Below are 23,041 nucleotides of genomic sequence, written 5' to 3' on the forward strand. Positions count from 1 at the left end.
CCATATGCCTTAGATAACAAAGGGTTTCAAACACTTTTCATGGACCAACTCGACCGATCCAAGGCAACGTGTCCCTTTAACAAAAAGCTTGAAAGCAAGGCATGTCAAAGCATCATCTCACTTGTTCGCTGTCTGGTCTCAAAGTTGTCCACCAGCTCGCTCGGACGGACTTGAACAGTGAACAGGTAGTCTCGGCCAGGGAACAGATTGTTGAGGACCAGTGAAGCGGTGTTACCACCTGCTGGGATGACCGTCTTGGGATTAGAACCAACCGGTGGGGTGATGAAGACCTGGTACGAGGTGGCATCTGGTATCTCATTCCACAAGACGGTAACCGAGGTGGTGGTTACAGACCTGGTAATGATCATTGCATCGGCGATTGAATCTGGATAAACGATTGGATGAAATTAATAATAAGAAGAAAAAGAAATAAAACAAAACTACAAAAGTTTCAAAGCACTGAACAGTAACTACGAATAAACACAAACTATAATAACTTAGCTTAAAGACAATGGACACTATTGGTATTTGTCAAAGACCAGTCTTCTCACTTGGTGTATCTCAACATATGCATAAAATAACAAACCTGTGAAAATTTGAGCTTGATTGGTCATCGGAGTTGCGAGATAACTATGAAAGAAAAAAACACCCTTGTCACACGAAGTTGAGTGGTTTCAGATGCTTGATTTCGAGACCTCAAATTCAAAACTTGAGGTCTCAAAATCAAATTCGTGGAAAATTACTTCTTTCTCAAAAAGTATGTCACTTCAGAGGGAGCCGTTTCTCACAATGACTTATACTATCAACCTCTCCCCATTACTCATTTACTCGTTAGCAATTGAGGTTTATGCTGATAATTATTTTGAGAAATTACCAATAGTGTCCACTGCCTTTAATATCATAAAAGTAAATGAGTCTTTAACATGGCTTTGAAGGATTCGAGAGATGAAGCCTGACGGATGTGAAGAGGGAGATTGTTCCATAATGAAGGTGCACTGACTGTGAAGGCTGGTTAGCCATATAGTGTGTAGGTGCGGGGTGCAGGGGAAAAGCACAAATGGGAAGTAGAAGAAGAACATAGATTGCGAGAACTGAGGGATTTGTTAGGCACTGGACACATTAGGAACTGTCAAAGACAAGTATCTTCTCATTTGGTGCATCTCAATATATGCAACAAATGAACAATCTGTGAAAATTTTGGCTCAATTGGCTAGACTATTGAGAGATACAACACCCCTTTCTCAAAAACTACGTTACTTTAGAGGGACCTGTTTCTCACAATGTTTTCCACCATCAACAGCTCTCCATTGCTGGCTACCTAGTTAGTTTTTTATGCTAACAACTGTTTGCATAACAACCAACAGTGTCCCGTGCCTTTAAATAGGGGCTCCAAGGTCAAATCAAGTATTGTGATCAATGCACTCATTTTCCAATAAATAGAGTTCTCATGAAATATTTGAAAAAATACAGGTCTTTAAAAGCAGTGAACACTATTGGTAATTACTCAAAATAATTCTTTCTTGGTAACGAGTATGGGGAGAGGTTGATGGTATAAAACATTGTGAGAAACAGCTCCCTCTGAAGTGCCATAGTTTTCGAGAAAGAAGTAATTTTCAACGAATGCGATTTGAGACCTCAGATTTAGAACTTGAGGTCTCGAAATCAACCATCTAAATGCACACAACTTTGTGTGACAAGGGTGTTTTCGATGACCAATTGAGCTCAAGATTTCACAGGTTAGTTATTTTATGTATATGTTGAGATACAACCACTGTGAAGGCTAGTCTTTGACAATTACCAATAGTGTCCACTGCCTTTAACCTAGTCTGGATTGACAAACTTTTAGGTCACAGTGATTAACTACACTGTTGTTAATCCTGGCCAGCATGAACTGGGTTGTCTTTGTTAATAATTCCCTACTGTTCCCTCTCCTACCCCATTTCATGTCATTACAAATCTACCCTTATGTCCTTACCAACCTACCCTGATCTCTCATCTATTCTTCACATTATTTTGTATCAAAAACTTAGTCATCTTCATACAGGACCAGTGCTTTAGTTTCTCTGTAAAACAAGTTTATTTATTTTTTTCCCTGTAGCTAAACTTTTATTTGTTTGTAAGTATTGTTTCTGTATAGTGAAAAGGCAGAATAAATAATAATAGAAATAATCTCTGGAACATCCCGTATGTCAGGGTTGGGCGGACGGAGTTCTGTGGTTGTACCCCCGCTTAACACGCTCACCTGTTTGGAAGATTTTCCTCTGCGTCGTGTCGCCTGTCTGCTCCGCAAGATTTAACATGGCGTCTGCCTCCAGCACAGTCACCACGGTAGCAGTGTAATCCGTCAATGGATCCAGATCGTTGAAGGTGTGCTCAGTGGATTCTGATGGATACACCGGATCGGCAAAGTTTTCATTACCGCTGGGATCAGTGATGGATACCCTGTAGAAGTCGAAGGAGTTTGCACCAGGGGCAGGAATCCAGGAGACGGTCAGGGATGTTGGGGAGTGATCAGTTAGGGAGACCAGACCAGGGGAAAGAGGATCTGCAGGGTTGAACAAATTGAACACTTTCAAGGGGAAGGTTTACAATTGGTAATTTTAAAATTAATGACAATCAAAACATTTAACGGTTAGATTTAGCCTACACCAGCTTTCGATTGTGTAGGACAGTTTGCGTTCTTTTCCATAGAGCCCATCACATATTATTATCATTATTATTATTTATTCGGCATAAAATCACATACAAACATAAACAAAACAAAAGCCAAGGACATGTGCCTGGAATTATTAAATGTTCCCAAAAAATGTAGCCCAAAGGCGCTCAATTCTAATATCCCTGGCCATATATTAAAAATCTATAACTATTTACAATAAGTCTATAAAGACATTAAAAATACCAGACAACAATAGAAAGATGCTAAAAAGTAATAATGCAGAATGAGTGAAAACGCAAAATATCCACCAACAAGGCAAATAATTAATATAACAACAATAATAACAATAGTTACTTGTTCGGACAGTTTTCCCGAATGAAGGACCCTGAATGCTGTCGATGATCGGCGAAATGGTGATAGGGTACACCATGGCTGGTTCCACTCCAGCAAACTCCGCCTCTAGTCGGTTGTCATTTATCCCTGTTAATTCCGGAATGGTGATCGAGTACAAAGTGGCGCCCGGTACCTCTCCCCAGACGATGACAAAAGAACTCTCTGTGATGCTCTTCACAAAGATCTCCCCCTCGATCAAGGATTCTAGAACATAAAAAAATATATATATAAAAAATCGTTGTCATGGCATCAGTACACCAGCCAGTGCTTCCTCTGGCTAATAAGGAACCATTAGACATGTTAGAGACTAAAGGCCCGGTCAAACAATAATAATGCCACCCTCGATTGGCTGAATAAGCGTGGGCGTATTCTACGTGGAGTACTTCAACCAATCGAGGGCCTGCATTTGTATCCTTCTCATTTTTGTGGTCGTTATCTGGGCCTGTTGTTTTAATGACATTACAGGGAAGTGATGGGCTATTGAGAAAAAACCTGAACACTGAGCGCAAAGCAAGCCTTACTCTGCAATCTGGGCATTATTATGTGGTTATATCCCCATGTCTTTTTAGAGTTTTGATCATTTTTTTGGGGGGGGGATAAAAAACAAAAATCGTTTGAAAAGGAAATACGTTTTAAAAGGAGGAATCACATCCCTGTGTCAATGCTAATTGGAAATGGAGTTTAACATTATTTTGCAGTTGAACGGTAATAAAGCCAGTGAAACCTCTCAAACCTAGTATCTCCAAATTTATCTGTAAAACCTTCAGAAATTATTACAAGCTTTCTGGAAAAAGAAAGGACATATCTTGTTTGTCTATCAGAAACAAGACACACAGTTATGACCACTTCATACTTCCTGTGATTGGGAAGGCGATACGAATTATTCGCAATAGTTGAAATGTGTTCAACTCCTGCGAAACATTCACTGCGAAAACAACCATGTGACGCCAAAATTTGCTTTGCATGGTGTTGAGAATAAGAGTAACTACAAATATAAATATGAATAGTAAACATTGGGTACAACCATGAGTAAAATCTCTGATCAAGCTTTAATAGAGACACAGTACTTTGATAGACAAAACGAGCCTAGTACCTGTACTCCCGTCAATGCTGGCAGGTTGGCTCTCCTGGTCACCAGCTTTCACTACCAGTCTGAAGGTGTAAGTGCGACCGGGGTCCAAGCCGGTGACAGTATAGGATGTGGTGCCAGCTCCCAGCGTGATTGTGGGTATATTGACCGGGGGGCCAGAGTCAGCAGAGGTCACACTGAGGTCTTGAGAGGTCAAAGTGCCACCTCCTGGAGTCCAACTCAAAGAGATCGACGCTGGTGCAGTGCCGGTCACTCCCAAATTAGTCACTGGCAAAGGAACTGAAATTCAGAAAGAAAAAAAATCAGTTCTGAATTTAATTTGCTTCAATGTTTGAGACTTTACCATGTGAAATGTTCACCTTTCCATTGAGGTGCAATTGTTATACACTGACTACAAGTGATGGTAAGCTTGGGTATGGCGGGTGAGCATCAATGAAACTAAAGTCACCTCTGGTAAGGAAAAAGGGTTAATTTCTCCTTTCCCATGACAAACAAACTAAGAGATTAGTCATTAAACAGCCACATGCTCAATCTTACTTTTAGTAGTAATTTTTGGTATTTCACCTACTTTTTTTGTTTCGCAAGTAGGTAGCATTACATTTAAAGGCAGTGGACACTGTTGGTAACTACTCAAAATAATTATTGGCATACAACCTTACTTGGCAACAAGTAATGTGGAGAGGTTGATGGGTATAAAACATTGTGAGAAACAGCTCCCTCTGAAGTGACCTAGTTTTGGAGAAAGAAGTAATTTTCCACGAATTTGATTTCAAGACCTCAAGTTTAGAACTTGAGGTCTTGAAATCAAGCATCTGAAAGCACACAACTTCGTGTGACAAGGGTGTTTTTTTCTTTCATAGTTTTCTCGCAACTCCGACGACCGATCGATCTAAAATTTGAACAGGTTTGTTCTTTTATGCATACATGTATGTTGAGATACACCAAATGAGAAGACTGGTCTTTGACAATTACCAATAGTGTCCACTGTCTTTAAGTATTCTGTATCTTTCAATTCCAATGTGAAAGAACTGCTTTAAAGGATTTGGGTACTTTTTCAAAATGCCCATAGATTTACATTAAACTTACAGGGTTTGAAGATAATGATAGTGGAAAGTTTCCCATCAAATATTACTTAATGAGGTGCTGTAGTTTTGGAGAAATAAGTAAAACAATGTCATAAAAATACGTTTGCAAATGCTTAAAATAATTTTCTTCTCATGAGACGAATATTATTTTCATGACGTTGTTTCACTCAATTCCCCCAAACTACAGCACCTCAGCACAGCATTTTCAGGGAAGCTTTCTACTGTCATTGTTTTCAAACTGTGTAAGTTTAGTGTAAATCTGTTGACATTGTGTTTTTTGTCCTACAAAAAGTATACAGACCCTTTAAGGTAAATATGTTGTACATGCTAAAATAACTTTCGTCTCACTGAGACATACATGTACACTTTTTTTTTTTAATCATTTCTCAAAAATTACAGCACCTCAATGAGTAACAATATAAGTGGAGCTTTCTACCATCATCATCTTCAAACCGTCTAAAGTTTTGTGACTTACAAAAAGTACTCTGACCCTTTAAGTTACACTCCATCCCAATCCAATTAGACTTACTTGTTCTCTGCACTGTAGTCTGTTCAACATTGGTATCGGCAAACAACGTGACCGTTATGGTGTATTCCTCTCCAGGGCTAAGGTCGTTGTAGGTCGCTGTACGACCTTCTCTGTTGACCACCGGGTTGGAGCCAGCCGGCGGGTCGATTTGGAGAAAGAAATCTTGATAGCCTGGTAGATCGTCTCCCGTTCCCCATGTGATGTCAATCGAGGTGCTTGTGAAGGAAAGGACGATGACCTCGCCTGGAGTGAGAGCGCCTGTTTTTCAGATTGATACAAAGTACATTTTAGTATTATTTTAGTGGCTCTGAAATATATTTTTGGTAGGAGTCTGGTTGTACATAAATTTCTATGACAGTTTTTATACTTTTCGTATTTCCTTGACAGCCCCTATTCATTTTGTATTCTTTGTAAAAAGTTAAACTAAGTCTTGGGGAACCGAAGTCTTTGGGAACCTAAGTCTTCAGGAACCTTAGTCAATTGGAGCTGCAATCTTTTAAAACGTTTTTATGAGGAACCAAAGCCTCTGGGAACCTAACTCTGTGGGAGCCTAAGTCTCTGGGAACCTAAGTCTTTATGAACATAAGTCTTTGAGAACCTAAGACTTTGGGAACCTTAGTCAATGGGAACTGCAGTCTTTTGGAACCTTTGTATGAGAAACCTAAGTCTTTGTAAACCTAAGGTTTCAACAATGTGTGATTACTTGCAAAAAGAAAATGTACAGTCTGTAAAACAAAGATCTCACCTGTAGTTCCTGCAGCAGAGACTGTTTCACTGCTCGTCTCAAAACCCCCGTCATTAGATACGGTCTGTAGGTAGATGTCATACAAAGTGTCTGGGAACAGATCCTCTAGAACGAAAGAACTGACATCTGGCCCAACCTCGCCGGACTGAATGGTTGGTCCACCACCTGTGCTATAGGATATTCTAAAGAGGTTGAATGTAGTGGCTCCTGCTGTGTCACCAAAGCTGATGGTGATGGTTGATGCCGTGCTGTCTAATACATCCACAAAGCTTGGCTCACGGGGAACTAATAAAATAATAATAATATTATAGAACAGTTAGTAATTGTTTTTTGTTTCTTTTTACGCAAGTCGCCAGACACACAAGGCCTGAAGGCCTGAAATTCTAGGTTGGAAGAAATTCTCAAAATATTCACATAAACTCTCTATCAAGAGGAAAATTGTAATTGTGATGCAATCAAGCAAAATGAGTTGTTTGTCGACTCAGGTCATTTTTTCAACAAATTTGAACTGAGTATACATTTTTGTAATCTATGCTTTAATACTGTTTAAGCCCTACATGTATCTATGATGAAAACACCTTTGGTTCAACAAATGTAAAACATGAAACACCAAGAAAAGCAAGAGTATCGGCACAATTTATTTCAATGCAAATTTTAACCCCTTTATGATGTTAATTATGTGAAAATGTCCCCCCTGTTTTGATTTATTTCTCCAAGTCTGTTTTGGTTGTATATTATCATTATTAATTTTGTTTTAATGTTATTATTTTCTTTGGTATGTTGGGATGTTAGTATATCTTGTGCTATTTTTACATTTTTATATTGTATCTGTTGCTGTAAAATTGGAATTTAGTTTTCATGTACTTTTTATACCTGATGAATAAAACAATTCTATTCAATTCAGTACTGTTATTTCGGACAAACGACTCATTTAGCTTGATTGCCTCACAATTGTCGAAGTGTCAGGCCGGGTCTGAGGTCATCGGGCATCATACTCTATGTTTCTCTGACCTATTTATCCAGCTATGGGGACAGGGCATTCAGTAACATTTCACCCCGCCTCTGGAACTCTCTGCCTCAACATCTCAAGGGCACACATGACATCTCACGATTCCAAAATTCTCTCAAAACCCATCTCTTCAGATTAGCCTATAAAGATATCGAGTGAAATTTTCTTTTTGTTCTTGACCAGCGCCTTTGAATGTCACACGGATAAAGTGCGCTTTACAAATGCTGTGTTATTATTATTATTAATATTATATTTATTTATGGGTAAAACAAGTTTTCTTACTCGTTCTCAGTGTCAATGTTCCATCAGCCACACCAACCACAGACACTGTCACTGTGTACTTGTCACCAGAGGACAAGCCAGTAAACTCTGCTAAGAGTGGTTGGTTCCGTAGAACGGTGATCCTGTCGACTGCACCCGCATCGTTCGACAAGTCTACAATGTATGGGTTGGTTGTACCCTCCACTTCTCCCCAGGTCACGACGATGGAGTTTATGGTCACACTCCTAAGAATGACCTCGGCTGGAACGGCAGCAACTATAAATACACAATGAAATAATATTATTTATTTTATATTGTTTTTTTTTCATTTGTTATTTTGGGTTGTGAAGCCGAAGGATCTTTTTCTGAGAAAAAAAGAGACAAATCTGCGGAAAAGGGAGCGTTCCTGTCAGGAAACTCGGACTTAATTTTGGGGTTGAACAGCGGGATTTGAACTTTCAGGGTTGCCAAACTTACGACTTGTTAATTCATTGATTTATAGTGCTATAAAAAGTCAGGGAGGGGTTAATCCAAACTCCCACCTATAACCCCATTTATACCCCCGGGTGAAAACAAAAATGTCTTGAAACTTGGGGAACTTGAAACCGTATGGAAGTGTCGAGGCTAAGCGGTAAACAGCACCAAACTCAAACTCTGGTGTTTCTGATCAGCAGAGTGTCGGTTCGAATCCCCAGCAGTGAGAGGAAGACACTTAACCATTGCTTCGTCCTTCGGATGGGACATAAAGCTGTTGGTCCAATGTGTTGTGTAACGCATGTAAAATAACCCAGTGCATTTATCGAAAAGAGAAGGGGTGCGCCCCAGTGTTCCTGGCTGTGGCTGCTGTATGCGCCATAGTACCTTGTAAACCCCTATAAGGTGCTAAATTACTGGGTCTTAGAATTCATCACTGCAATAACCTATCTTTCTGAAAGTTTGTTTATACTCAGTGCCTTGAGCACCTTGTTTGGTAAACACGTGCGCTATATACATGTAAGATTTTGACATTATTATTGTTACTGTTACTCACTTGTGGGGAAAAAGTTGATACTTCGACTGCTCTTTGTTATACTGGGACTCTCTGAAATGCTCAGAGTCCTGAAAAAATATTCCGTGGATGGAAGCAGATTTTCGACAACAAAATTCTCGGGTTGGCTTCGACTGATGGAAAATGGAGAAGAAGGTAGTCCATTCTTTGGTCGATAGTAAATCTCGTAGTGGCTGAGGGCTCCGGGAGCTTCGGTGAAGACGAAGCGGAGGGAGGTGGAAGTGAAACCCAACAGTATCAGAGGACCTGGAGGTTCTGGGTCTTTAATTGAGAAAAGATAATAATGTGGTTTTTAATGACTGTGGTCCAGTGATTAGACTGCAAGTCTTGCAATCACAAGGTTGTGGGTTCGAATCCACAAGCTAATTTCACATAACCACATAACTTTTAAAAGAAGGTGCTGGAGTACGCAAATTTCATGGCCCCCCAAAAACGCATGGAAGGTAGCATAGGTTGTAGCATTTGAGAAATTGCATGCAATTCGAAACGTAATCCAAGCGAGTTCCAAACTGGGGCAAAGAACTATACTTTTCTATCGCAGCACCAAGGATGTGGAATCATCTTTCACAGAACATCGAACAATCTACTTCATCAGCCAAATTCACAACTTTGATAAAACCTCACCTTTTATTTTGAAAGCCCACTGTACGACGCTATGAGCAACGACTGTTGGATTGGCACCTTAACTTAATTGATTGATTGATCGATTGATTGAAATAGAAAAGGAAAAATCTACATACTTGTTCTCTGCTGAGCATTGTAAAACTGCCCACCATAGCTGATGTCTACGTTATACAGAATGCCTGATGACAGCCCAGAGAAGGTGTGGTACAACAGATCATTCGGCAATGCGGTGGTCCCGGGTACTATGTCACCGGTGTCCGGCCTTGGCTCACCCTCTGGATAGACATACAGCTGGTACAGGTTGGTGCCAGCTGCATGAGACCAGACAATAGAGATCTCTGTTGTGGTAAAGTCCTGGATGATAACTTGATCTGGTGGTACTTGTGCTGGGGAAAAAAAAAAATAAAACAATTAAAAATTAAAAATTACACCCAAAGAATTTTCCTTTAAAGACAGTAGACACTATTGGTAGTTGACAAAGACCAGTCTTCTCACTTGGTGTATCTCAACATAATATGCATAAAATAACAAACCTGTGAAAATTTGAGCTCAATTGGTCATCGAAGTTGCGAGAAAATAATGAAAGAAAAAACACCCTTGCACACGAAGTTGTGTGCGTTTGTGTGATTTCGAGACCTCAAATTCTAAATCTGAGGTCTCGAAATCAAATTCGTGGAAAGTTACTTCTTTCTGGAAAAACTATTAAACTTTGAGGGAGCCGTTTCTCACAATGTTTTATACTGTCAACCTCTCCCCATTACTTGTTTCCAAGTAAGGTTTTATGGTAATAAATATTTTGAGTAATCACCAATAGTGTCCACTGCCTTTAGATTTGAAACTTTGCATGGTGGAAATACTATATGGAAAGGTTTGCGGTAGCAGAGCTAGTCATTACATAGTGTTACCGCAAACCTTTCAATAAAGTTTCCTTTGATAGTGTTGGGTTTAATAAAGAATAATTGGACTTGTGCGAGACTTGAACATGCAACCTCTGTATTAACGTGGTGACATTGCATAACTGAGCTATGTTGAGAATCTCTCATAAAAAGGAAGAAATATCATGTGACGTGCTTGGTGTATCCCAAAATATGCATAAAATAACAAAATAATGAACCTTTTGGCTCGATTGGTCATTGAAATTGCAAGAGAAAAATGAAAGAAAAAACAGCCTTGTTGCACACATTTGTGTAATTTTAGATGCATAATAAAAGATTTCAGATTAAGTTTTTTATTACTTGAGTATGAATTTACCTCCTTCTCAAAATAACTTACTTCAGAGGGAGCGTTTTTTCCACATGGTTTTATACGATCAAAAGCTCTCCATTGCTCGTTATCAAGTAAGTAAGTTTTTTATGCCAACAGTTGTTTTGATTAATTACCAATAGTGTCCAGTGCCTCAAGTCTAAATACTCACTAGTTCGAGCTGATTGCTCTACTGCATATTCACTCTCCAGGTAGCCATTTCTCTCAATGTTGTATGCCATGACCCACAGTGTAACCAGGTACGGCATGTCAGGGGTAAGACCATGAATGGTGTGCCTGTTGAGAACAAAATAAGTTATAGGGTTTTGATACCTTTTGAAGATTTTTTATTGAGCAATTTAGTCTTCAAAAAAGACTCTACTAGAACTAGGATTGAACATCAGGCCATATACATGTACAATTTTTTTCAACTGATCTTGCTGGTCAAAAAAACAGGTTCAAGTGCAAAAACTCATGCATTTACAAACACTTTTGAGAATCTTTTAAAAAAGATACTTAGTCCTGAGGATTCAAAGGCCTGTATTAACTTCACTAGATGAAATACTTTCTTTGTTGAAGGGTTTTGATACCTTTTTAGATCAAGTTTTTGGGGTGATGACATGAATCCCATATTCACTGTGAATAGATATGTATGTAGTCTAATTTAACTGTAGAAGTTTCAACTTCATAATGGTTGTTGAGATTTTTTGCAGGGAAAAAAAAGAAGAAAATAACAGAGCAATGTTTTCAGGGTGTCATGGTCGTGCAGTATTCAAGATATGGTGGTTTTGTCATTGGGACGAGGGTTATACTCACAGTCATGGCACTTGTGTCCTTAAACACAACACTCTTATCTTGACCAAGGGGTATACATTGTAAATAGGTACCAGAGAGATGTTTTATTTATGAAAGCCTTTGGAGTCCTATGGCATCCTGGGGATGTATTCTCCCCAGGTAGCTAAGAAAGGAATGTCTGTGGCCCAATGAACAGTGTAATAATAATACAATGTAATAATAATAGTAATAACAATTTGGAGGGGGGGGGGGGCTAATCATCCTTACTCGCAGCTAAGAGCTGAATTGCGCAGGATGCGTCTACAAGGTGTTCAAGAAGCAGGCATGCAAGGGCACCTTTGGCTGCCAGCCACATCAACCCATTATGACCACGGAGCACAGCCAAGATCGAAAGTGTTTGATTTTTCCTGAGGGAGGAAAACTGGTTGTTCTGGAAAACCCTCGTGGCACAGCAGAGAACCAACCCATAACTCAACTCACATATGGCCCCGTTCGGGAATCGAACTGGGGTCACCTTGGTGAGAGGCGAGCGCTTTACGCACACGCCAACCATGCCACCCTTCTTAATGTGAAGGGCATTTGATTCGTTACTGTAAAATGCGCTTTATAAGAACAGATTTTTATTATTTGTATATTGTTAAAGTAATCAAATTAACTTACTGCAGTTCAATGTCATCAAGTAGGGGACTGCCAAGAAATTCACGGCCATCGGAGTCAAAATATTTAACCTGGTAGAAGTCAAACTTTCCAGCAGGTTCAGTCCAGGTGACATCCAAGGTGGTTGGGTTTTCAGTCAGTGGAGCGATGGATCCTACATTCCCAGGCCCTGACAGGAGAAGAATTATTAACGAGATGTTGTTCAGTTGGTTTCAGTTTGATTCCATTGTGGTATTGTGGGTTTTAGTATTTTTTTATTATTTTTTTATTAATCTAATTTATGTTCAGTAGTTTATTTATGATTGTGTGTAATTATTTCATGTAAATAGGATTTGAAGCATTGCATGGTGAGGTATCAATATATATTTGGTTTGCGGTAACACCATGTGTGTATCTACTTGCATGGAAGAGTTTGTTCTTAGAGAACTGTCATTCTTTATTCTACTGTTAAGGAGACTTCTCAGTTCTGAAAAGAACTTTACTGCTTTTTAACTACTACCTGGGCTGAGGGTATAGAAAATCGGCAGGGACTACTACTTTAGCTTATAGGATTCTTTTTTACTGCACTGCCGCGGAGTAAGGTCTTAAATTGGTCTCACTGTTTCGACTAGCTTGATCTAATCATCGTCAGGAGACTGAAGAGATATGAGAGAAGCGGCCTATTTATAGGGGTTCAGAGGTTTCAGTGTAGTGTCAGTCTCTTTCATTTCATTTCATTTCGTTTTATTAGTATCACATTTCGTGGCCCACAGGCCAAATGGACATAATTTACAAAAACTAAAAAGCAATAAATAGATAAAACATTCAGAAAATTGCAAGTAGGATTAAAACTTGTTATTAAAAAACACACATGAACAGGACTTGAGAAATACAATCAATAAAACAGGCCACCAAATTGGATATGATGATTTACAATAATAAAATAGCACTATAGTAAAAACAGTAAGCAAATAGAAGTTGGAACGTCATCAAAAACACACTTGAACAGGACTGGATGAGGAATACAATCAATAAAACTAGCAAAAAAAAACGATTGTAAAAACATGGAGTACAGTATGCAACCTGTCAACGCTCTGATCTACAGTCTTACTTGTTTTGGTGACTCCACTGAATTCAGAGGACTGCGCTCCGGGGTTTACCGAGATGGTATACTTGGTGGAGGGGTCCAGGCCGGTAAACTGATGGGTGTTCAAACTACCTATGGCCTCCTCACTCGGGTCTGTCGGAGGGTCCTCAGAGACAATCGTCACGAGATTGATGCTGTTGTTTCCGAGCCACAGAATATCAATGGTTGTGGACGTCACGTCGGTGAAGTAAACTGTCCGCGGCTGGAGAGCACCTAGAAACAAATTGTAAGGAAGTCAAAATTTAGGAGACTGTCACCACTTAATCATGACATTCTTTATAAAGTACTGTATGTGTATATTGGGGTGCGTTTGATTAGCTTCCATGTGTGGACTCCGCGGTGCTCACTCGAGTGAGCCCCTGACAAGAGCTTATCGAACGATCACTCGCCCACTAGTGGTGACGTTTGCACCTCGGGCCAGCCCCAAGTGACTAATTCCACAAGCAGGGCACTTGGGGCTGACCCGGGTGAGCCCCTGGAATGACGTCAAAGCTATTCGATTGTACCAAGGGCAGACCGAGGTCAACCCAGGGAAGCTAATCGAACGCACCCAATGTTTGTTCTAATTGATTGAGTGGAAATAAACTGAATTGCACAAATAACATTTTATCATTACAAATACAAACCCTGGCTTTAGCTAACTATTAATTAATATCAATAGTAGGATAAAGACAGGTACTGGTCTTACAGATGGATACAATGATTTCATTAGATACAATGATTTCATTGGATACAATGAATTCATTAGATACAATGATTTCATTGGATACAATGATTTCATTTTATACAATGATTTCATTAGATACAATGATTTCATTAGACACAATGATTTCATTGGATACAATGATTTCATTGGATACAATAATTTCATTGGATACAATAATTTCATTGGATACAATCTCGATCAGAGAGAAATGGATGCCAGGTGATTTGACTGTGAATTGACTGTGAATCCAAGTGAAAACGATGAAAGGTCAAAGGTTTATCTGACAGGATGAGAAATGTGACATCAAGCCTCATGCTTCAGGCTGAGCCTCACACTCGCAACATCAACTTACTTAAGACTTTCAAATGTAGATTCAAAACGCATCTGTTATCTTCTCTGGCTATTTTGCAGCATTCTTTAGCAGCGCATTGCATTTCTTGCGTTTTACATGTCTTACTATTATCACACAGAGCTAAGATTAATCGTAACTGCAAGTCAATCGTAGTTGCTAAGTGAAATGTGACGTCACAATACAAATCACTATCGTGATACTGACAATTTTGTCTGACGATGGATTCTATTGCTTTGTGAAATCATGCCCACGGCACTTACCAGTACTGCATGAAGAAGTGGACGGTTCACTGGTAGTCTGATCCTCACCGATGCCCGACACCGTTTCTATAGCAATCGCATACTCCTTCTCAGGCTGGAGTCCCATGACATTAAAGGTACTGGTGTTCTGGTTGACTTTGCCGGCAAACTGTCGCATCTGTAGTCCAAGCTCCGTGTAGTAAATGTTAAAACCCCCAAAGATATCAGTCGGTACGATGTAGGTAAGCCGGCAGGACGTTGGTTTGATCACGGAGGAAACGAAAATGCGTCCAGGTGGGTTTGGGACTGTGTTTTATGCAAAAAGAAGAAAAAACAAAAATTCACAGGGAATCCACACAAAAAAACATACAAACAATAAAACATGTGATGATGGCATGGAACTGCTTGCCAACAGTCTGTTTGTAACCAATTATATGTACTCCCCCCCCCCCTAAAAATTAGTTAACAAATTTCAAAAAAATCCAAGATCCCTATTGAGACCAAGTCAAATAGCAAGAAAAATAGAAACTACCTTGGGTTGATTTTTTGACTCAAAAATAAAACTCCATAATTGATGTCACGGGGGTTACAAAACAAATCTCTAAGCCATGGACCAATAGCCACTAATAGCCACTTTAAGGCGTGTCATGGCAAAACTTTGACGGACCCAAGCTCTGGTGTTGTCAGTAGCAGTGTGGGTTTGAATCCCAGTCATGACACTTGTGCCCTTGAGCAAGGCACTTAACCATAACTACATGATGTACTTCATTAAAAGGTAATGCATTCTGCTCTATCAGCCAGGCTCCTAGTGGATGATACCCATGCCTACATCCTCCCAGACTATAAAGAGGGTATACAACCCTGTTTTAGCAACGTGGTGGCAGTTGACTTGGGCCGATAGCCTAAATCATTTAAGTACGTATAGCCCTCTCCTTGAAGTGGCCGACGGGCCTTGTGATGTAACACCCGTTTCAAACAGACCACCAGAGTCGCGCTGAACCAATAAGATTAGGAGTGCCTCTGGGTCGACCCAAATAAATTTTGGTTTCAGACAGGCAAACTTAAAGGGATGTGCAGTGACTTAAAATAAAACAGTTAATTTTGCTGTCATTTATTTCTGATATATGTATTGAACATCAATAAAATGTGTTTCTTTTTTTCCCCGACATATCTCACTTGCGTAATTAGCGAATAAGTCATGCCCCCCCCCTTTTGTGGGTTGTTACCACCCCCTACCGTCGATGTCACGTCGGGAATTAAAACATATCGTCGGCAAAAAGAGTCTGGTCCCTAACTACACGCGCCTAGGTATCAGGCCACACAGTGCACACGTCTCTATGTGCACACAGCCAGGGGGCCCCGACAGCTCGGGTTCCCGACATGACGTCACGATTATGCAAATGAAGGCTCCCTTTAAGGGGCAGAGTGGTTTCCCCTAATCTCTTGAAAACCATTTTTAAAATACTTGCGCATTTATTTATTATTAAAAAAAACATTGCAGCCACCCTTTAACATAACATTTACATTGGCTCAGCTCATGAAAAGATTGCGTTTGAAACCAAGGTAGTTCAGAGTCGTTCCGACAACTGCAACAGTCGATCTTTCGTCTTCTAGCATGTCCAGTTGCTCCTTATTGTTTCAGACGGCTCGGGTTCCCGACATGACGTCACGTTTATGCAAATGAAGGCTCCCTTTTAGGGGCAGGGTGGGTTCCCCTAATCTCTTGAAAACCATTTTAAAAATACTTACGCATTTAATAAAAAATAATAAAAAATATTTCAGGTTTAAAAAGTCATATTTAATCGTTTAAATTATTTTAAAAAACACTGCAGCCACCCTTTACATAACATTTACATTGGCTCAGCTCATGAAAAGATTGCATTTGAAACCAAGGTAGTTCAGAGTCGTTCCGACAACTGCAACAGTCGATCTTTCGTCTTCTAGCGTGTCCAGTCGCTCCTTATTGTTTCAGACCTAGAACTTTTCATGTACTTAATTAAGAACTTAGTTCGGCACAACTCTGGAGCGCCTGTCTGAACTGGGTGTAGGCCTAAGGCTCTCTTGAAAAAAAATAAAAAAATACAAAAAGAAGTATTTGTTAAAACCATGACTCACTTGTCCTCTGCTTAGCAGTCACGTCCACGTCCGTAGTGGCATCTACTGTAACACTGATGTCATAGAGCTGTCCAGGTACCAGACCACTGAACACAGCGCTGCGCTCCACTCCGTCAATCTGATCGGGGTTCTGTCCAATGGGACTGATGCTGACTGAGTATCCAATGAAGCCAGGTAATGCGTTTCCGTCGCCCCATGCGATTCTGATCATTGTACTCGTCACCTCCAATATAACTATCTCCCCGGCAGACGGTGTAACTGTATACGGAAAATAAAGCACAGTTCTGATCAGAGCTGAGTTTTATAGACATGCTTACGCATAAAAAGTAGCTCAGCAAAAACAAAATTATGCTTACCATGTCACATGTACATTTTGTGACTGGTATCTTGCTCGTTTTCGCTAAGCTAAGCAATGTTTTCTGCTTAGGCAGCTCTATAAAAGTGTGCCCAAGGCCAAATTTCATAAAAGTGTTTAACAGAAAATGCTTATAACAATGGGTTCAATAGTTATTTTTCTTCAGGAGCAATCAGAGAATACTGATCGAAACATCGAGTTGAAACCAACGGTTCTTTTCCCCAATTCATTTCGAAATTATTATTACATGGTGTTACCGCAAACCTTTACTACAATACATTGTATTTCCACCATGCAAAGTTTCAAATCCTACTTACATGTAGTAACGAATAACTTTGCTGAGCAAAAAATGAGTTGGGGCAACGGTGGCAACAGTATAAACTTTACTGGAATGTTGGATATTAACCTGTTTCTGCTAAGAAGGGTTTCCTGTGCTTAACAAGGTTTTGTGCTTACAGGCTTTAAGAAATTGGGCACTGGTCATAAAACGAACGAAGGAATTTTCAGAAGTTACTGATTCAAGTTGTGAAGATAAGGCGATAAAGAAATGTTCCTGGCAAATTTCTAAGTACTGAGTATACATGTACAGTGTTAACACACATTGGCGTTAATCAAACTCCCAGTACGCATCAGAAATTGTATCTCGTTGCTATTGTTAAACAAATCTCTCAGATGTAATTTGTTGTAGTTTAGTTCCTTTCGTTTTGCCCTTTTTAGCGCTTTGATCTCGATGAAAAGGCGCTTTACAAATACACTGTTGTATATGTATATGTATTGGTGTAAGATTAAAACCCAAATTAATATTCTTTACCGCCTATGCAAATTTAACGTCGATAAGATTAGCTCTGCTTCAGTTGTAACCTACGTGTAGTAAAAACCTGCGTGATGGGTTCACCCGTCTGAGTGCCCTCCCCAGTTCCAGAAACAGCGGCAGCGGACAGCGTGTACTCATTTCTGGGTAGCAGATCGCGGAACGAGTGCTCCGTCACGTCCGCTGGAATAAACACCTCTTGGAGTGGGAGACTACTCCCCAAGCTGATGGAGACCTTGAAGTAGTCAAAGACGACGTCCTGGAAGTTGTGTTGGCCAGGAGCAGCGACGGAGAATGTGACTGAAATCAGCTGAGGGTTGACGTTGAAGATTCTGGCTGGGCTGGTAGGCTCTACACAAGGTGCAAACAAACATGTTAAGGCACTTGACACTATTTCACCTGTTATTTTTCCAGGTATTCCATTTCCAAACACTGGACTTATTTATTTTGTATTGATATCCGACAGCAAAAAAATGCCGTTGACATGTATCACTAAAAACAGATAAAACAGATAATTCAATCAATTCAATAATTTATTTGTCCATTAAAAAGATCAAAATAGAAAATTTACATGTCAAAACATTGATAAAAAGCTTTAAAAAAAGGAAAACTGAAAAATACAGAAATATTTATAAAACTATGATTTACTTGTTACACTGATGAAAGAACCAAGTAAAAACACCACAAATGCAAGAACTGCCCTCTCCACTCCCACAAGCCATAGGATAAAGAATAAGTAAAAACCTATTAAGAATCATTACAAACTCTAATTGAAAAAGGCGCAAATGAGGGTCTATACTTTGAAAAGGATGTGTACTCGGAAATAGGTCTTTCCAGTATAAAAAAACAAAAAACTGTTTAAAAGGGACTCACTCGTTCGGACAACCTTGCTTCCAGTGGGCAGGGCATCGTTGCTGGTGGACACCTGAATAGTGTACTCTCTACCTGGTAAGAGGTTACGGAAGACCCTTACTTCAGGTAACCCTGCAGGGGCAATCTGCGGTCCGGCGTCTTCGCTGATCTGAAGAGTGTACCCACTGTACTCGCCCGTCACCTCCCCCCATGTGAACTGAATGGAGGTGGTTGTGACTTCGCGGATGACCACCTCAGCCTCACCAGCACTTGCTGTGATTAGTGATCAATGGTAAAGAAGTACACATACAATTACATGTAATAATAATAATATTATAACAACAATACCTACTCTTATATAGAGCATTTTACAATAACTGCATCAATACCCTTTACATTAGTGCACTATTCATCAAGTCTATGCAATCCTTTAATCTTTCTCAGCTCCCTGTGGGGTATCAGCCCGAGCTGCTGTGCGCTCAGACAGCTTTATCAAACACGATATCAACCTTTACCCTCGCAGGTACCCATTTATACCTATGGGTGAATAGAAGCAATTGTAGTATAGCGTCTTGTTCAATGACACACGTGTAATGACCGGGAACCGAACCCGAATCGTACATACACTCCTATGACTCAACCACCTGATTTTGAAATGGCACCCTCTTGAGTCCTTTTTTAAGAAACTTTTGCATCTCCAACTGGAAACCTATAGGCATAAAATGAAGCCTACCTGTTGTAAAAGTCTCGGTGATCTCTTCACTCGTCTCGCTCGTAGTTTCGTCGCCAGACTGAGCCCTGACGGTCACTACATAGTCCTTGTTAGGCAGGAGGTTCTCAAATTTGACCCGTTGTTGAGCGTCGAGTTGAACAACGAGAAGAGGGCTGGTGATCCCATCGGCCGGGAAGTGAGAGACTAGATAGAGGTCAACGTCACCTTCGCTCGACTGGCCCAACCAGCTGACGTCTAAGGAGGTTGCGGTACTGGAGACCAAACTTAGGTCCCGTGGAGGGTTAGGACCTGCCAAGGGCGTAAATAATAGTTATAATAATAATAATTAATGAATAGATATTTAATTTGCATCGGGGATAAAGAGTGCCCCCTGTTGATTCCACTTAAAGCACCCTTAAAGATTTTTCCCTTGAAAGACACTGGATACTATTTATAATTGTCAAAGACCAGTCTTCTCACTTGGTGTATCTCAAAATGTGCACAAAGTAACAAACTTGTGAACATTTGAACTCAATTGGTCGTCGAAGCTGCGAGCGGGAAGAAAAACAACCTTGTCACACGAAGTTGTGTGCTTTCAGATGCTTGATTTCGGGACCTCGAAATCTAATTCTGCGGTCTCAAAATCAAATTCGAGGAAAATTACTTCTCTCTTGAAACATTACTTCAGAGGGAGCAGTTTCTCACAATGTTTTATACTTCAACAGCTCTTCATTGCTTGTTACCAAGTAAGTTTTTGTGCTAACAATTTTTTTCAGTAATTTCCAATATTTTTAAAATCTTGTAGACAAGACACATAGTTTTTTAACTACTGGAAAGCCAATACAATGTAAACTTTTCAGCGCTGGAGCGACTACATGTATGCTCAATTGTTAGTCGGGACAAACTTACGAGTACGCTGTGTGGTGGTTAGAACATTGTCTGCAACAGCACTATTTGGCGTAATCTCAACCTCTATCTGGTACAGCCGTCCCGGTATGAGGTCGCTGACCTGGTGTGACACTGTGGACTGCTGTTCGTTCTGAGAGAGGAAGATCCTGCTGAACTGCGGCCGAGTTTCCCCGAATGGCCAGATGTAGAGAAAGTAGCCATCTACTGCTGGCTCAGTGGCTTTGGCCCAAAGGATAGTCATGGAGGTGGTGGCCACATCTTGGACGATGACGTCCGTTCTCCCTACAGGGTCTGTTGAAGCGGGGACAATAATTTATCACACAATTTTTTTTGTATCCACATCCAACCGCGCAAGCGTTAATAACAGGATGGATAAAAACATTAAATTACAAAAAAATTATTTTAAAAGAAAACAATCACAGACAAAGCATGACAAAAAATTAAAATTGGCGAAAAGGTCCAACATCAAAACATCTGTGACATGGAAGGCGATACATAAATATTGAATACTATTATTATTATTAATATTGTTAAAACCCACCTGTGTGGAAGGTCTTCGACACTTTGTCATCGTTTCGCTGCTCGGGAAGCTGTGGATCCACGCTGGCGAGTAGGAGCGCAACAACTTCGATCTCGTAATCCGAGTCCGGACTCAGATTCTGGAAGCGATATCTTGGATCATCCTCTACGTTTACTCTTCCAGCGAGGGACCTCTGCCCAGCCTCGTTGGTTATAAAAACCTTGTAGTAACTGAACTCACTTTGCGGGGCCGTCCAGAAGATTTCAATGGAAGTTGTTGTTACAAAAATTTCGCGTATGTTGGTAGGGTTTGCCGGGTCTAAAGGAAAGAAGAAGACAATTTGAAGTATTAAAAACTACATGAAAAGGAACAGTCCAGAAAGAAATGATTTTATTCTGGTATAAATAAACCCTTTGCACAAACCTCCTAAGGATGCGCTCTACAATTCCCATCATTTTGGGGGTCAATTCCTTGGTGCAAATTTATACTCACTTAGCGGGGCTCTTCAATACTTGTCTTGTTTTTTTTCCAGCTTTAAACTGTTCTGCCATCTTGTCGCTTCTATTACGAATTTGTTGTGTCATGTATTATGTTCGTCTGTCTGTCTGTCTGTCTGTCTGTCTGTCTGGTTGTCTTGTTTTCTTGTCTGTCTGGCTGTTTTTTTACAAGCTTATGCTTACCAAAACGGCCCTGTACTCTATTTATTTATTCATGTTTACTCTTACTTAAAGAAATGTTTTGCTTTATTCCGTAATACATGTAACTGTTGTCATTCTTTGATGAGAGTAGGGAAATAAATGTATTCTTGAATTGAATTGAATTGATTTGAATTGAATACTCCATCATTGGCGGAGAAGATAGGCTCCTGAAAGAGGCGGGTCTGTATTGTACAAGTTTAATTTATCCTGTAACTGTTACACTCACATACCTGTGCATATGCTTAAAGGAACAATACAGAATTGGTAAGAAACAAAAATTGTGAAGATCACAGATTTACATCAAACTTACACGGTCTAATGATGATGATAGTAGAAAACATCCCTTGAAATATTTCTGTCTGAAATTGCATATTTGATGAGAAACAAATAGTCTTATTTCCCGTTTGGAGTTTATCGCTCAGGGAGCGTTTTATTCATGTTTGTTTTGGCATCGAAGCAATGCAAACTTTGTAATAGGTTTTTCACTATTCTCTCGTGACCCAGAAGGCCGATCGTTCTCAAACTTTTACAGGTTTGTCAGTTTATATATATGGTGGATTACATAACGTGCTTACACTGCCAGCAACTGTTCTTGCAAGCAAAACCAATTCTGTAATGTTCCTTTAACATTTTTCCCTGCATGTTTGCTAGCACATTAATTAATCTAGATATAATCTTTGAAATCTCTATACGTTGTATCCATCTTTCATTATTATACTCATTTTATTTGTTTTCAACTGTATGCTTAATTGTCTTTGTCGACATGAAAAATAAATGTCCATTAAATTGAATTGACCTGAGGTATTAAATAAAAAGGTATTGAATAAAAATATCTGGATAACTCACGCTACAAAAGTCATTAGGGAAAAACATTACGTACTTGTGCGGACGACCAGGTCGCTAGACTGTTGCCCAGTTCCTTCGTATGATAGGTCAACTCTGTATTCAGTTGCGGGATCCAAGCTATCAAACTGGGCCGTCTCTGTCGTCAGCCCCAAGGAACTTTTGACGATGGTAGACTGGTCGTACAGGAGGAGGTTGTAGTCTGGTGTAGTATCAGGGAGCTTTCCCCATACCACTGAGATGGTGCTGGATGTCACAGCGTTAAGAAGAATAGTGCCGGGGTCCACAGACACTGCAAAATAAAGAAGATTTGATAAATTCATTAAAGGCAGTGACACTATTGGTAATTACTCAAAATATTTGTAAGCATAAAAACTTACTTTGTAACGAGCAACGGAAAGCTGTTGATAGTATAAAACATTGCGAGAAACCGCTCCCTCTGAAGTAGCGTAGTTTTTTAGAAAGAAGTAATTTTCGTCGAATTTGTGTAAGTTACACAACCAAAACAAAATATAGTGTGACAATTGTTTTTTTTTCTTCCATTTTTATCCCGCGACATCGACAACCAATTGAGTTAAAAAAAATTCACAGGTATGTTGAGATACACCAAGTGAGAAAGAAGACTGGTCTTTGACAATTACCAATTGTGTCCAGTATTTTTAATTCATT

General features: G+C 39.8%; 1 protein-coding gene across 2 annotated transcripts in view; it reads right to left on the reverse strand.

Moving 5' to 3' along the window:
* LOC139939398 (uncharacterized) overlaps positions 1-23,041 on the reverse strand; it is a 161,934-nt gene that overhangs the window by 112,936 nt on the left and 25,957 nt on the right. For both annotated transcript variants that reach the window (XM_071935233.1, XM_071935232.1), the window contains exons 20-39: positions 22,410-22,664; positions 20,853-21,149; positions 20,312-20,602; positions 19,424-19,711; positions 18,712-18,963; positions 17,893-18,189; positions 16,673-16,930; positions 14,579-14,863; positions 13,225-13,473; positions 12,138-12,303; positions 10,855-10,979; positions 9,557-9,826; positions 8,799-9,077; positions 7,790-8,044; positions 6,499-6,783; positions 5,754-6,011; positions 4,143-4,418; positions 3,011-3,253; positions 2,243-2,545; positions 122-385 (exon numbers count right to left, since the gene is read on the reverse strand). In XM_071935233.1, the coding sequence (XP_071791334.1) occupies positions 122-385; positions 2,243-2,545; positions 3,011-3,253; positions 4,143-4,418; positions 5,754-6,011; positions 6,499-6,783; positions 7,790-8,044; positions 8,799-9,077; positions 9,557-9,826; positions 10,855-10,979; positions 12,138-12,303; positions 13,225-13,473; positions 14,579-14,863; positions 16,673-16,930; positions 17,893-18,189; positions 18,712-18,963; positions 19,424-19,711; positions 20,312-20,602; positions 20,853-21,149; positions 22,410-22,664 (5,196 nt within the window). The remainder of the gene's footprint in view (positions 1-121; positions 386-2,242; positions 2,546-3,010; positions 3,254-4,142; positions 4,419-5,753; positions 6,012-6,498; positions 6,784-7,789; positions 8,045-8,798; positions 9,078-9,556; positions 9,827-10,854; positions 10,980-12,137; positions 12,304-13,224; positions 13,474-14,578; positions 14,864-16,672; positions 16,931-17,892; positions 18,190-18,711; positions 18,964-19,423; positions 19,712-20,311; positions 20,603-20,852; positions 21,150-22,409; positions 22,665-23,041) is intronic.

Source organism: Asterias amurensis, chromosome 7, assembly GCF_032118995.1.
Source record: "Asterias amurensis chromosome 7, ASM3211899v1".
Classification (NCBI taxonomy): domain Eukaryota; kingdom Metazoa; phylum Echinodermata; class Asteroidea; order Forcipulatida; family Asteriidae; genus Asterias; species Asterias amurensis.